The sequence below is a fragment of the Debaryomyces fabryi genome (genome assembly GCF_001447935.2).
Source record: "Debaryomyces fabryi strain CBS 789 chromosome Unknown contig00060, whole genome shotgun sequence".
Taxonomy (NCBI): domain Eukaryota; kingdom Fungi; phylum Ascomycota; class Pichiomycetes; order Serinales; family Debaryomycetaceae; genus Debaryomyces; species Debaryomyces fabryi.
The window spans coordinates 43,437-58,076 of NW_015385486.1; the positions used below are offsets into that span (position 1 = coordinate 43,437).

Consider the following 14,640-nt stretch of genomic DNA (forward strand, 5'->3'; position numbering starts at 1 on the left):
TTGATATACGGGAAAATATTGTAGTATCTCGACAGCCGTGCATCTTATACAGCTATGGACTTGTAAGCTTCCAGATTGAAGCTCTGGTATAGGATGTCTCTCTCCTATAATATCTGTCCCATTTTTCCACTCATATGATGCCATATACTTTTGAACAAGCTATGTAAACGTTGTTGGCTTTCTGTTTGCACAAGTTTGAAACAAATCCGACATTACTTATAGACTCTTGATGTACCTCTTTTCTTGGGAACACTTCGTAAACCCAATTCTTTATGTCTTCTACTTATTAGTTCACGTCTTCTATTTTCATCTAGTTTTTCCTTTTGTTCCTTTTGTTCAATTGTTTTAGATAACTCACTATTTTCGTTTATCAATTCATTCAAATCGTTTATCAATTCTTGTTCTTCATTCAATTTTATTTCGATTTCTTCGTCATCGATTTCTGTAGAACCATTCCAATGGGGATTTTGTAATATTTCATTAGTGAAGTTGGTCTGTGATAATATACGAATCCATTGGTTTAGCAATTTATCTGTATTCTCGGTTGATTCTTGAGTTTTCATAATATTTGTTTGGGTACTTCTAATGGCCTCAATCATTGTGGCAACACTTGTATTTATAGCAGTTAATTGTTGTAATTCCTTCTCCAACGCAATCTGACGTTTTGAAGACGACATTATATCGTAGGTTGAACTCTATAAATAAATGAATATACTCTGTTTATGTTTTGATAAACGATATTGCGATTTTCTATCGTAAAAAATTGAATGAAGTAAATTTACTTCTCTATCATTTCTTTTAATAGACACCGACGGGAATCAAAAATGGACGAATCTTTACCAACCAGATGGGAAATAGAATTGGAGTTTGTCCAATCTTTAGCGAATATTCAGTATTTGAATCATTTAGCACAGAATAACTATTTAAGTAATCCTGAATTTTTAAACTATATTGAATACCTTAATTACTGGAAAGAACCAGAATATTCGAAATACTTAGTATACCCAAACTGCTTGCACATATTAACTCTATTACAGAACGAAGAGTTTAGAAAAAATATTTTGGTTCCAGATTTCATGAACACCGTAATGAACGACATGGTTAAGAGATGGCAAGATCAAGATAGCGTTTTCGGCGCCACTCCCCAATCACAGTCAGAGGGACTCAATGCATCCAATACCGAAGATAAAGACCAACCAACGGTAGAAGTTAATGGTCTTGGAAGTAACTAGACACTATTTTATGGTCCATCGTCCAATGCATGCATATTTGCACAACATGATTAATATTGAAAGAATGCCTTGAAGCAGACTAAAATAGATTGTATGTGTAAGTATGTCACTCTTACTGCTTCAATCTCGAATATCTATTCGATCAAAAGAGTGGAATCTATTCATGATATTTCCTTAAGCCTGCTTCAATAAAGCATTCGGCAATAATGACTACAAATTACATTAACACCCTAAAAAGCAAGTATGAACTTACAATATATATCATTGCATTCAGTATGTCATAATGCAAGTACATGATAAACAGCTCTTGATTTTTACATTCGAGAGATCTATAATAACTTAGGGAACTTGGCCGGAAATTCTTAGAGTAAAGCCATAGCCAAAGCCAAGAATCACAAGATATCACAAGATATGATAAGTATATCAAAATACCAATATAACCATATATATCCTTGCATAACATTGTATTATTATATTCTCCATACATTGTAGACTAAAATTACACAAACTCATCGCTGATATAAGAATATCAATTGCTACTGAAAATGAAACTTATTTAATTGCCATCATACTAGACCACAAATAAAATATAGATAGAATAGTCATGTCATTATCAGATTCACCAAATCATGACATTTATGACAGACATTTCCAAAAAATAGAGAAATTAACAGGCTCAATATCGAAGAGTATAAGATTATCAACCGGTGAGTTGATATTTATAGTATCGTTTATCGCTAATTTCTTCTTGGGAAAATTGATCCATATAACTGCACAGCATGAAGAGGTATATAACTACTACAATAACAAGCGTAATTTGTTTAACCAGTTGTTTGTTAAAAAGGGGTGGGGCTGGACCACATTAGCTATAGTGATGTTTTATTCGTTTTTGATCTACGGCAATCATCACCCTAGTATTCGTACTAAGCAACAAAGAATTAGCGTGTTGAAAAAGGCAATCTTTAATTATGCTATTGCTACGATATGGTGGGTTCTTTTCACACAGTGGTGCTTTGGCTTGCCACTCATGGATAAGGTATTTGTTTGGACAGGTGGCAAATGTACTGGAATAGCTCAGGAGAAATTGGCAAACCACATTCCGTCATATGGAACTTCGAGCATATTCACGGAGATAGAGTCTGGTTTGAACTACGAATCGAGGGCCATAACGTCCTATATGTGCAGAAAATTAAAAGGTAGCTGGGAAGGTGGCCATGATCCTTCGGGTCACGTCTTTTTACTTATCCACTCGTCGTTATATTTGTTTTTAGAAGCAATACCGTTCTGGAGTTCGTGGGCTACATTAAAGCATCATTTGTGCCAATTTATAAGAAGTTGGAGACTGGCTACTGCTAGCAAATCTCAATTGCTCATGGGTCTTTTTGCACAGGATCCCCACACCGTTATAATCCCATTGATCTCTTTGTGGTGGTTCATGCTATTCATGACTAACATATACTTCCATTCGATCGGTGAAAAGCTTGTGGGACTTGTTTTTGGTTACATTGGACTTTCAGTCGTCTACTACATTCCTAGATGGTTATAAATATGGGGTTGAAGAATATTGTCCGTTAGGTCATTTCCATTGTTTGAAATTTCGAGCTTGTATGTCCCCGGATTTCAGATGCAATACTATCGCAAGAGTCCAGTATCCAATCGTCCTGATTTCGTAAGATAACTATCTGTTTTCGGCCAATATTTCATTCGATAGGACCTACGGATCCTTTCTATTGCGAATCCCCGACCATTTCCAGTCCTTCAACACCTTATGCGTCGTGTACACATGCGACCGTTTGCCTGCAATGGCTCGTCTACAAGCGTATGTCATCGCCGTACGGTCGAGTGACTTTCAAGTGCCACGTACCCTATTTTCGCCTGAATTCAGCCCAAAACGAAAAACTACCTTTATACAGACACCAGACACTCAAGACCTAACATCCTAATCTAGCATGTACACGTCTTTGCATTAGATAAATACGTAATATAATACAGTCTATATTTTCTATATTTTAACCTAATTCAGGAATAGTATTAATAAAACACGAATTGTACCAACAGAATCGTCTCGTCGTACGTCTTTGTTGACACTATCATGAATTACACGATCTCCTCGTACTTGTAAGGTTTCCAATCATACACATTCGTTTATTGTTAGTAGCGTCTACATCGTCAAAAACGCGATCGTACCACGATTTTGTAAATACAACACCATTCTCAAAGCGCGTTTTGTTTTGTCCCTTACGTTTTGATGTAACAATTTTTCTACTCTGGTATAGTGAAGAGGTTAATTATAGAAATGGCACATACACCTTCAGGAGTCCTTGAGTAGTAGGAAAACAGGATTGAAGAATTAGAGAAAAAAAGTCGACATTTGTTTTATAGTTTCTGTTCAACTTAGTGAAAGATATCATTCATAAGAGAAATAATATCAATTTGTCTGGCATTCCTTGTGTAAACAGTCTAGAAGTGATATATCTAGAAGCATTCTTGTTTAAAAAATTACGTTTGGTTAGAAAATAATAAATAAGGGACTAACAGCGGAAAGAAATAGGAAAACATAGCATAAAGACTAGAGGTACAAGAAATAAGGGAAGAATGAATACGCTATACTTGTTAGTATTCTTCTGTCTAGACTTAATAAGAGTATCGTATGGGTCGGTGTATATTGGGTTTCCATTAAATGAACAATTGCCTAATGTTGCCCGTGTGAACGAGCCATATTTGTTTACCATGGCGAACACGACATACAAGGCTGATGGAGAGGTGAGTTATTCTGCTTCAAACTTGCCTAGTTGGATGTCCTTTGACGGCGGATCTAGGACATTTACAGGAACACCTTCAAAGAAAGATGCTGGTGATTTCAACATCACATTGACGGGTACAGACTCGAATGATGGCTCTACCTTGTCCAACCTGTATTCTATGATCGTTTCGGAAGACGAAGGGTTACATTTATCGTCAGATGACGTGATGTTCACCGAAATTGCTAAATACGGCTACACAAATGGGAACGATGGACTTGTGGTTAATGAGGGCGACAAATTTGATATCAAGTTCGATTCGTCTGTTTTCAAGTCTTCCTCTAACTCAACAAGACCAATTATTGCTTACTACGGAAGATCTTCGGACAGAAGTTCCTTACCTAACTGGATTAACTTCGACTCGGATGACTTGTCTTTCTCGGGGACTGTTCCTTATGTTACATCAGAAAACGCTCCATCCTTTGAATATGGATTTTCATTTATCGCTTCTGATTATTATGGATTTGCAGGTGCAGAGGGTATTTTCAAATTGGTCGTTGGAGGCCATCAATTGAGTACCTCATTAAACGAAACAATCAAACTTAATGGTACCTTGAAGAGTGAAATCGATGTCGATGTTCCTATATTATCAGATGTTTACTTGGATGGAGAAACCATTTCCACGGCAAACATTTCCAATGTGTATGCTGAAGATTTACCTGACTATGTGACTTTCCACGAAGATAATTTCACTTTAACTGGTAATTTCCCAGAAAAGTCAACCTTCGATAATTTCACCATTATTGTTGAAGATAAGTATGGAAATTCAGTAGATTTACCATATCTGATTGATGCAATTGGGTCCGTTTTCACAGTTAAAGATTTACGTGATGTAAACGCAACAAAAGGGGAGTTTTTCAGTTACGAACTTTTGAAGTCTCTCTTCACTGATTATAACAATACAAAGATTTCAGTTGATTATAATGCAGATTGGTTAACTTATCATAAAGACAACAGAACCTTTACTGGTACAGCTCCTAAGAATTTGGATAAAGTAAAGGTTAAGGTTGTAGCTTCTTCAGATTATGACAGTGAAACCAAGAGCTTTAATATTGATGGTATTTCAAAGAAGAAAACATCATCGAGTTCGAGTTCGTCAAGATCTTCAAGTAGCAGATCTTCAAGCTCTACTACATCTAAATCAACTGCAAGCTCATCGGGCGCAGCTGCTCAAAATAAATCAAGTGGAAATAATCATAAGGCATTAGCCATCGGTCTAGGGGTAGGAATTCCATTGTTTTTGATTGCACTCGCAGCACTTATACTTCTCTTCTGTTGTCTTAAAAGAAGAAAGAATAACAAAGAAGAGAATGGTGATCACGAAAAGGCAGCAGCAGCAGCAGCTACCGGAGCTGCTGTAGGTAGTGGATCACCAGAATTAACTGGTCCAGGCTTTGGTACCACCGTGGACTTAGATGACCGTGATGAAAATGCCAAACAATTGGCAGCCCTTAATGTTTTGAAGTTAGATGAAAAAGAAAAGCTAGCATCTGATGCACACAGTACTTCCTCATCAATCACTCATGTTGAATCAGAATATAGTGATGATTCAAGATACTTTGATGCATCTGAGAAACCTCTTAAATCATGGAGAGCAAACGATAAATCAGATATTGCAAATGGTGGAATGTTAGGAACTGCAGGTGTAGGAGCCGCAGCAGGAGCAGGAGCTGGAGCAGTTGCAGGACTGGCCTTATTATCCAAGAATAATAAGGTCAGACAATCAGATGCTTCCATGAGTACTGTTAACACGGAGCAATTGTTCTCAGTTAGATTAGTCGATGACAATTCTTATAGAAATTCTAACCAGTCATCATTCGGTTCGGGACAATTTTTAAGTAATGGTTCACTAAATGCATTATTAAGAAGAGAAGAATCTGGAAATATTCAAAGATTGGATAGTGATGGCAATATCATTGGAAGTGCCAATGGTTTGCTGAGAGATATTTCAGCACGCTCAAAAACCCCTTCTAGTGATTTAGACATTTTAGTTGAAGAGAACTCTAAGGACAATTCAAACGATACAAATAATTCATATAACGATGCAACACTTATTCGTACGAATAACGTCTTGGGCGATGATACCGCTAGTTTAGATTCCCGCTTCCAAGAATCAAGAAATACTTCAGGTCCTACAAGCTACCAGCAATTGGTGAATCAAAACAATGAGCATGGCGATTTTGCAGATGAATTCATAGCAACAAGAAATCCTAACAGTGAAATAAAATGGGTGGAATCAACAAGTACTGATAATTTAATTTCCCCTTCATCTGACAATTTCTTAGCCAATGATGCAAATGCAAATACTCCTAAGATAGGATATGAGTTACAAAGCTCGCCAATTAGGGGTTCAAACTTATCAGCCATTTCATTAGGAAGAACTAGCTCTGAGAATCCAAGAATTTCAAATGCATCATTAAATACAAAAGCAAAATTGGTTGATTTTACAAGAAAATCCAGCATGAGAGAATCTGCACATGAACCACATATTGACTTAGAGGGTGAAACTGCACAAATCCACTATGATGATGATAGTGTGTAGGTTTATTTCTTGGCTGGTTCATGCTAGTATGGATTGATATTTGAATAGTTATCTATTTTTTGCATTTGATTTAGGGTGACGTAAAAGTTTCTGGGCTTAATTTGTTTTTTTTTCAATTTTTTGCATGTAATATGCTTTTATTCTTATAATGATATTTTGATTTTGATTTTTATGGGTGTTTGGTTATACTTTTACTCTATTTTTAATTAAAGATCTCACATTTAGTGAGTCGGATTGTACTACTAGTAATTTTTATATAATATATAATTTAATTGATATAATAATTTAAATTTAAAGAATATGTATTAGGATAAAATAGAACTTAGAATTAGTTAAGTAAAATTAAAGTAGTTATAATTAGTTAAGTAAAATTAAAGTTTAGGCTTTGCACTTGTATCTGGTAAAGTGTCAACAAAATTAGCTGTATCTTGAGCTCTTCTTCTACCTTCTACGTATTCCATCATTTCGGAATACGTTTGAGGCATAATAGAACAGTAATCAACTTCCTCATCCTTGGAATTCTTTGGAAGGAAGAAAGAGTAGATAAATGTTCCTGATTCTTTAGCTTCAGCACTTTCCAAATGCTTGATGGTAGTGTCAACTCTGACTTGTATCAATGTACCGCATTCTGATAAGAATGCGTCCGGGTTAGATGATAATTTATTGGTTGCAGGTAAGGAGAATCCGAATGGAGTGTCATTGTAAGAATTACCCTTTTCATGAATGTGTTCGGTGTAAGAAACGGTGGCCGTCATAGATAAAACAGAGCCAACTGGAACCGGTTGTTTGAAAGTAGTAGAATCTAACGATACAAATCTTGGAGCAGCCTTAGCAAAAGCAGCAGATGCACAATAAGCTAATTCAAAAGATTGTCTTAACAAGTAACCACCAAAGATCATATAAGAATGTCTGTTTCTATATTGTGGTTGCATGTATAAAGTAGATGATACATTGGTATCTTTCATGAACGAAAAGTTTTTAGGTGGTTGAGCCTTAGCTTCCATGGACTTTGAAGACTTCCATATTTCATGAATCAATTTACATTCTTCTTCTGTTGGTTCAATAATCTTCAGATTCTTAGCTGCCAACTTCTTTTTGGCATTACGTGATTCTGCTCTGCGGTAATCAAGCCATTCTTTTTCAACTACTGGGAGCAATCTATTAATAGCGAAAGACTTGTGGGTAATTGGGTTTCTAGCAACAAAAGTGAAATTAGCACTCAAAAACACATTTTCGATTGGTAACGATTCTTCGGTGATCGATTCAGGAACTTGGCCCTCAAAAGCGTATCCCTTGACTGAAATCTCCATCGACGATCTACCCGTCCACGTCACAGCACCAGCAAGCACGAAATTATAGTTCTGGATCTCATCTACTTTCTTCACCATATAAATACGATCCACCGATGCCGTCACATTCACAGGCTCGGCCGGTGAACAGTGTCTATAGGCGATTCTCCCTGCCAAAGCATCCAAGTCCTGGAACAACTGACCCGCTCTCAATCTTCCCGAAGCATTGATATACGAATCACACAACCACTTATCGTCCTTAAATGGAAGCGTCAAATACGAAAAAGACTCACTTCGGGTTTTTTCACCCACTTCCGTGGTCTTAGGGTTCATATACGAATAACTGTCCAACGTCTTACCTGCCTTCGTTTGCTTTTCTCTTTCTTGCAATGCATCTATCCAAGTAGCTTTATTAGGAAGCTTCTGGATATCGTTCTGGTCCGCCAAAACCGTAGCTGCTGCATCGGCCGCTTCAGCTGCATCGTTCGATCCTGCTGAGTCTGGTCTGTGGAAATTAGTGGCCTTATATCTGTATGCCATCGGACGGGTCATCATCACACACGGAGTGGCCCTGCTACCGTGAGACTGTCTTAGTAATGTTCTGAGCATCTTTCTATGCAATTATAATGATTCTGCTTGCTTTTTCTTGCCTGAACCAATCAATATAGGGCCATTTACTATCTTATATATAGTCATAGTCTCTCCCATCGCGACTACTGGGCAATTCCGACTCCTCCGACCAAGCTTCTTCTTCACCGTTAACTATCAATGCACGTGCAAATACCTGCTATACCAAAACACTTCCGACCACCTCTCGGCCAGAACCTACCCATCCCAAACGTCTTTCCACCTCCCTACTCCCTCCGTCTGACCATCCTTCCGTTCCCAATTGATCCTTCAAACGGCTGGATCCCCTCAATGCCCCCTCTTATCGCTGTCTAGTCTGAGCCTCAGCCAGTTTTGTGAACCAAAATTCCTTATCTGTTGGCTAAAAGGGCTCTCTTGATGGGCTTCTCTCGCTTCGTGGGCTACCGGGTGCACCCATCAATTGTAATGTTGACCCCGACAGGCTGGGTAAAAATAGTCCGGTATCCACCGGGGGATATCTACGCGGTTGGTTCCGGGGACTGCTTTGGTTTTCCCCTCCTTGTTTTTGAAACAACACGACAGGGCCAGATCTGGTGTCAACCTGTAATATCATGGACATTATTTCTAACCAGCAAAATCGGCCGATTTTGCCGCAACCTGTAAACACCCGTCAAACCTGTAAATCCGCGGAGCTACATCTCCGATGTCGTGTACCAAGTTCAAAAGTTGATACGGTCTTCATCTGTCCGTTTGGTGGAATCTTTCCCATCAAAGGTCATCTTGAAGTAGTTTATACTGGGATTAATTCGGACAGGAAACAGTTCTAAGATTGAATAGGCATAGGTTTGGAATAATGGTTGCTTCTAAAATATCAAACGTCGCAAAGACAGCCAGTTTGGCTGCTCAAGCATTGAAGACTTCGGGTAGCGCTAATGGCAGAACCTTAGCGCAAGCAGGTCAATACCACGCATTAAGAATGTCAGGACAACGTCCAGCATCGTCGGCTTCAGGTCCACAAACCATGACAGTTAGAGATGCATTGAACTCGGCCATTGCTGAAGAATTGGACCGTGATGACGATGTGTTCTTGATGGGGGAAGAAGTTGCTCAGTATAATGGTGCTTACAAGATTTCAAGAGGATTATTGGATAGATTTGGTGAAAGAAGAGTGATTGATACTCCAATTACGGAAATGGGATTCACTGGTTTGGCTGTCGGATCTGCATTGGCCGGATTGAAGCCAATTTGTGAGTTCATGACCTTCAACTTTGCGATGCAATCGATTGATCAAATCATTAACTCGGCTGCTAAGACCTACTACATGTCTGGTGGTAAACAACCATGTAACATCACCTTCCGTGGTCCTAATGGTGCTGCTGCTGGTGTTGGTGCCCAACACTCTCAATGTTACGCTGCTTGGTACGGTTCAATTCCAGGTTTGAAGGTTTTGTCTCCATACTCTGCTGAAGATTACAAGGGTTTGTTCAAGGCTGCTATCAGAGATCCAAATCCAGTTGTTTTCCTTGAAAACGAAATGCTGTACGGTGAATCATTCGAAATGTCCGAAGAAGCCTTATCCTCCGACTTTGTCTTGCCAATTGGTAAGGCCAAGATCGAAAGAGAAGGTACCGATATCACCTTAGTTTCCCACACCAGAAATGTCATGCACTGTTTGCAAGCTGCTGAAAAGTTAGAAAGCGAATACGGTGTTAAGGCTGAAGTTGTCAACTTAAGATCTATCAAACCTTTGGACACTGACACCATCATTGAATCCGTCAAGAAGACCAACCACTTGGTTACTTGTGAAGCCGGTTTCCCAGCCTTCGGTGTTGGTTCCGAAATCTGTGCCCAAATCATGGAATCCGAAGCCTTCGACTATTTGGATGCTCCTGTTGAAAGAGTCACCGGTTGTGAAGTCCCAACTCCATACGCTAAAGAATTAGAAGACTTTGCTTTCCCAGATGTTGAAATTGTCATGAGAGCCTCTAGAAAAGTTTTAGGTTTATAGATTTTTAAAACTCACTTCATCATATAAAAAAAATTATCGTCTTTCCTTTTCATAAATAGAGCAAGGAAGATTCCATATTTCCCAATGATATGTATCATAAATTAATATAATGTTTCACTTACTCTTCTGTAATTCTGCTTTTGATGGTGCTTCAAAAAGCCTCTCTGGAATTTCTAAACCATATCGCGCGTGAATATCAAAAACATAAGCTACAGCTGTACATAAATAGTAGATTTAAGCTAGCAATTATTAATGTCAGGAGACCATCAAGTCCATAAACGAATTGGGTCAGCTGAACCCAGCTTCGCTGAAAACCAAATCAACAATCCTCGTGCTGGCTTTGAGGTGGAGAATGATGGTTTATTGCCCATATCACATCAAGAGTTGAAAGATTCCAACTTAAAACCTAAATCATCCAAAAATACTTCCCGAAGTTTGAATAAGATTGATAGACCTGCATTCATTGTTTTAATTATATTGTATTTACTACAGGGTGTCCCGGTAGGATTAGCATTTGGATCTATCCCTTTTATATTGAAATCAAAGTTATCGTATTCTCAGGTCGGTATATTTTCATTGGCAGCATATCCGTATTCTTTGAAGTTATTATGGTCACCTATTGTTGATGCCATATACCACCCAACTATTGGGAGAAGAAGGTCATGGATCATTCCTATTCAAACTATATCTGGACTCACTTTGATCTACCTTGGTCTGAAAATCGACTTTCTCGTATTGGATCCTGAAACTCACTTGAAAACTATTACCATGTGCTTCTTTTTGTTGGTATTCTTTTGTGCTACACAAGATATAGCAGTCGATGGATGGGCGTTGACATGTTTATCTCCTGAATGTTTGTCGTACGCCTCAACTGCCCAGACAGTTGGAATAAATACCGGATACTTCTCATCATTTACGATATTTCTCGCTTTGAGCTCCCCAGACTTTGCCAATAAATACTTAAGAACAGTCCCCATAGACGAAGGATTATTCTCATTGGGCCTGTATTTGAATTTCTGGGGCTGGATGTACTTGATTGTTACGGGACTCTTATTTTTAATTCCAGAGGACCCTCCACATTTGGCCAAGCAGAATATGGCCAAGCTTTCTAATGAAAAAGCAAAGGCTGAGTCTATTTATAACAAGAACTCGAAGATGTCTAGTAATTGGGCCTCATTGAAGCATGTCTATAATTCAATGTATCAGGTATTAAAGTTGCCAAACGTACAGACGTTTGTTGTGATCTTGCTTATTGCCAAATTCGGATTCCAAGCTAGCGAGGCTGCAACTAATTTGAAATTATTAGAGAAAGGTTTATCTAAAGAAGATTTGTCTATTACTGTCTTAATTGACTTCCCGTTTGAAATGATATTTGGCTACTATGCTGGACGTTGGTCTAACGGCAAAACACCATTGAAGCCTTGGTTATTCGGGTTTGCTGGCCGGTTATTCGGAGCTATGCTAGCACAATTGATTGTCTATTTCTTTCCGGAGAATGGTAAAGTTTCGTCAGGATATTTCCTTTTAATTATTTTGCAGCATTTAATTTCTTCATTCATGTCTACAATTCAATTTGTTTCATTATGCGCATTTCATACAAAAATTGCAGATCCTGCTATAGGTGGTACATACATGACTACTTTGAATACTTTGTCTAATTACGGTGGTACTTGGCCTAAATTGATTGTTCTATACCTAATTGATAAATTTACTTTGGCAAAATGTCAACCAACAACCCAAGTATCTACAGCAATTGCCGAAAATTTGGATTTTTATATAACTTCAGAGACCCTCAAGGAAACATGTAAGAATGGTGGTGGAAGAGTAGTACTTTTGAGAGATGGATATTACTATACAAATTTCTTTTGTATTGTTTGTGGTATTTTCATATTATTCTGGGTCAAAAAGAAGGTTACATATTTACAAAGCTTACCGAATAGTGCATGGAGGGTAAATAAAGTAGTGTAGATATATTATTGACTTAGATTTAACAAGACAATGAGTGTATAGAATTAACTAGAATAGAATTAAACAAATATATTAACAGTTTTGAATGATTTGGTTACATATTAGTTGATGAAACACTTGCAAGTTCAGATCGATTGTAAAAATTGTCACTCAAGAAGTCACTTGGCAGGAATGGGGTTTTGGAATCGTGGGAAAGCTTCTTAGATATAGAAGAATAGTTGCTTACAATTGATGGTATTAGCGAAGTGTTTAAAATTGATGTGTTGTACTGAACATTACTACCATGCTCATTAAACATGACCGAGTTCAGTGAGGTAACCGATACAGCAGATTTGACTGCTTTAATGGAATCATTTCTTGACGTTGAGTTTGCAACAATATTTGGTATGGTTTGTTGGGACGAAACATAGTTTCGTTTGTCTAAAATGGAGCGAGAAATATAATGGGATGGTGGTGTAGTCAACGTATAATTAACGGCATTCAATAATGATGTCGTTTCGTCATGGCTAGATAATCCTCGGTGGCTTCTTCTTCTATTGTTACTTATAAAATAATCTTCTTCTTCGTCTTGGTCCTCATTAACGCCAGTAACCAAGTGATCATTAGTATACCAAGCTGGAGTTTGGAAATGTAAAGACGAATCGTTCTCATAAACAATTTTATTTTTTTTGTTTTCCTTCCAAGTTTTGGAATGACGGTAGGTTGGGTTATTCATATCGCTAGTATTGCCATTTCCATATTGCATAAATACCAGGCTATTTGACAGGAAATCCGGATCCAATAAGTCAGTTGGTTTATTCGAATCATCATAGTACAAGCATTGTAATAATAAAATGGTATCGAAAAAAAAAGTTATCATGCTGCTAACCACATATGGCATATTTGCAGACATCATAGAATTAAATGCATCAATATCTTTCTTGAAAAGAATGCATGAACTAGAAACAATTGATATTGCATACAAAAGGTTTCCGATCATTGCTAATAGAAATGTGTAGGGTGAAAGGCCATTCGTAGATCTTGTTCTATAATTTTGTATAATTTGAGGCGGACGTGAGCTTACGTAGGACAATGAGCATATCCATGCTGGTATTGAATTCTCTTCGAAAGAAATAATCTTTTCTAAGCTTGATGATAAGGCAACTCGAATGACTGATAAAATTTCACTAATTACTTTGCGAGTAGATAGCGACGTAGATGGAACTTCTAATGATCTCTTGTTATCAAAAGCAATTGGGGTAGCATCTGAAGATCGTATGAATGCACTAGTACTTAATGAAGTTTTCAAAACTTTATCACCAAATCGTCCACTTCTGTGAGTATGTAAGTTCTGCAGTCTACTATAGTCTTCACCTCCACGTTGCCCAAATCTATTAGCCCTTGTACCTGCTTTAGAATCATAAAAACCTGCATTCTCATTTGTGCTCTCCTGTAGTCTGTCAGGGATTTTTATCATATGTGCATAAACGTTCGTATAATACCAATATTGTGCACCCAAAACTAACCCCATGATACAATGATATACCCCGATACACATCTGAAAGGGAGTTCCATTCAAAACACTTCCCACAAAATTAGATACGTCCCCACATATCCAGAATATCACGAAAAATAATGAAAGACCTTGAACCGATCGGTTCAAATGATTTTCAATAATTTGAGGTACTTGGACCAACAACCAAACAATAAAAGACGCCATCCCCGAGACCTGTGATATGGCTACTAAAATTACTCTATCATCATTGTAAGCACTGATATTAGAGGATCTTGTGTAAACAGATGTCAGGAGCATCAGGTCTACCATTTCCGAATACTCTTTAATTGAAGCATAATTTGATAAGCCCATACTTCCACCGTTTCAACTAATATCTCCATAACTCAAATATACCAGCATATATTTTTGAACTACGAATTAATAATCAAAGATATGGACCAATTGTTTTGATTTTAAACTAAAGACAATGCTAACTAAATAGCGTTACGATAAAAAGATAATGAGAATTGATATCGGGAGCGTCGAAAATTTTCAAATCGACAGATATGGCTTTTTGACAAAAATATATCAATTCTGTAGAAACATCACGAATTTTCTGACGTTCGTTCTGAATGCTTATACCCAATAGTTGAAAGAATCCACATCACCAAAAGAAAGAAGCGGACTTTGAACTGTGTAAATATATATGTGAATTTTCGTTTTTATCGTAACCTATGG

The 14,640-nt window shown here is 37.6% G+C and overlaps 8 protein-coding genes across 8 annotated transcripts; 5 read left to right on the forward strand and 3 right to left on the reverse strand.

Annotated features, from left to right (window-relative positions):
* Positions 1-212: 212 nt before the first annotated feature.
* DUO1 (Duo1p) lies at positions 213-677 on the reverse strand (the record flags this gene model as incomplete). Its single annotated transcript, XM_015611866.1, has 1 exon — positions 213-677. One exon carries the CDS (start codon positions 675-677, stop codon positions 213-215), a length of 465 nt encoding a protein of 154 aa, XP_015467320.1.
* Positions 678-824: 147 nt separating this feature from the next.
* Positions 825-1,232, forward strand: SOH1 (Soh1p; the record flags this gene model as incomplete). The annotated part of the gene is made up of 1 exon (XM_015611867.1): positions 825-1,232. One exon carries the CDS (start codon positions 825-827, stop codon positions 1,230-1,232), a length of 408 nt encoding a protein of 135 aa, XP_015467321.1.
* Positions 1,233-1,836: 604 nt separating this feature from the next.
* On the forward strand, positions 1,837-2,778 carry AC631_03039 (uncharacterized protein; the record flags this gene model as incomplete). Its single annotated transcript, XM_015611868.1, has 1 exon — positions 1,837-2,778. One exon carries the CDS (start codon positions 1,837-1,839, stop codon positions 2,776-2,778), a length of 942 nt encoding a protein of 313 aa, XP_015467322.1.
* A 1,049-nt stretch (positions 2,779-3,827) lies between these two features.
* Positions 3,828-6,575, forward strand: AXL2 (Axl2p; the record flags this gene model as incomplete). Its single annotated transcript, XM_015611869.1, has 1 exon — positions 3,828-6,575. The coding sequence occupies one exon, from the start codon at positions 3,828-3,830 to the stop codon at positions 6,573-6,575; it is 2,748 nt and encodes a 915-aa protein (XP_015467323.1).
* A 371-nt stretch (positions 6,576-6,946) lies between these two features.
* On the reverse strand, positions 6,947-8,473 carry AC631_03041 (uncharacterized protein; the record flags this gene model as incomplete). The annotated part of the gene is made up of 1 exon (XM_015611870.1): positions 6,947-8,473. One exon carries the CDS (start codon positions 8,471-8,473, stop codon positions 6,947-6,949), a length of 1,527 nt encoding a protein of 508 aa, XP_015467324.1.
* Positions 8,474-9,305: 832 nt separating this feature from the next.
* On the forward strand, positions 9,306-10,460 carry PDB1 (pyruvate dehydrogenase (acetyl-transferring) subunit E1 beta; the record flags this gene model as incomplete). The annotated part of the gene is made up of 1 exon (XM_015611871.1): positions 9,306-10,460. One exon carries the CDS (start codon positions 9,306-9,308, stop codon positions 10,458-10,460), a length of 1,155 nt encoding a protein of 384 aa, XP_015467325.1.
* A 252-nt stretch (positions 10,461-10,712) lies between these two features.
* AC631_03043 (uncharacterized protein) lies at positions 10,713-12,428 on the forward strand (the record flags this gene model as incomplete). Its single annotated transcript, XM_015611872.1, has 1 exon — positions 10,713-12,428. The coding sequence occupies one exon, from the start codon at positions 10,713-10,715 to the stop codon at positions 12,426-12,428; it is 1,716 nt and encodes a 571-aa protein (XP_015467326.1).
* Positions 12,429-12,522: 94 nt separating this feature from the next.
* Positions 12,523-14,274, reverse strand: AC631_03044 (PQ-loop repeat-containing protein; the record flags this gene model as incomplete). The annotated part of the gene is made up of 1 exon (XM_015611873.1): positions 12,523-14,274. The coding sequence occupies one exon, from the start codon at positions 14,272-14,274 to the stop codon at positions 12,523-12,525; it is 1,752 nt and encodes a 583-aa protein (XP_015467327.1).
* Positions 14,275-14,640: the final 366 nt, after the last annotated feature.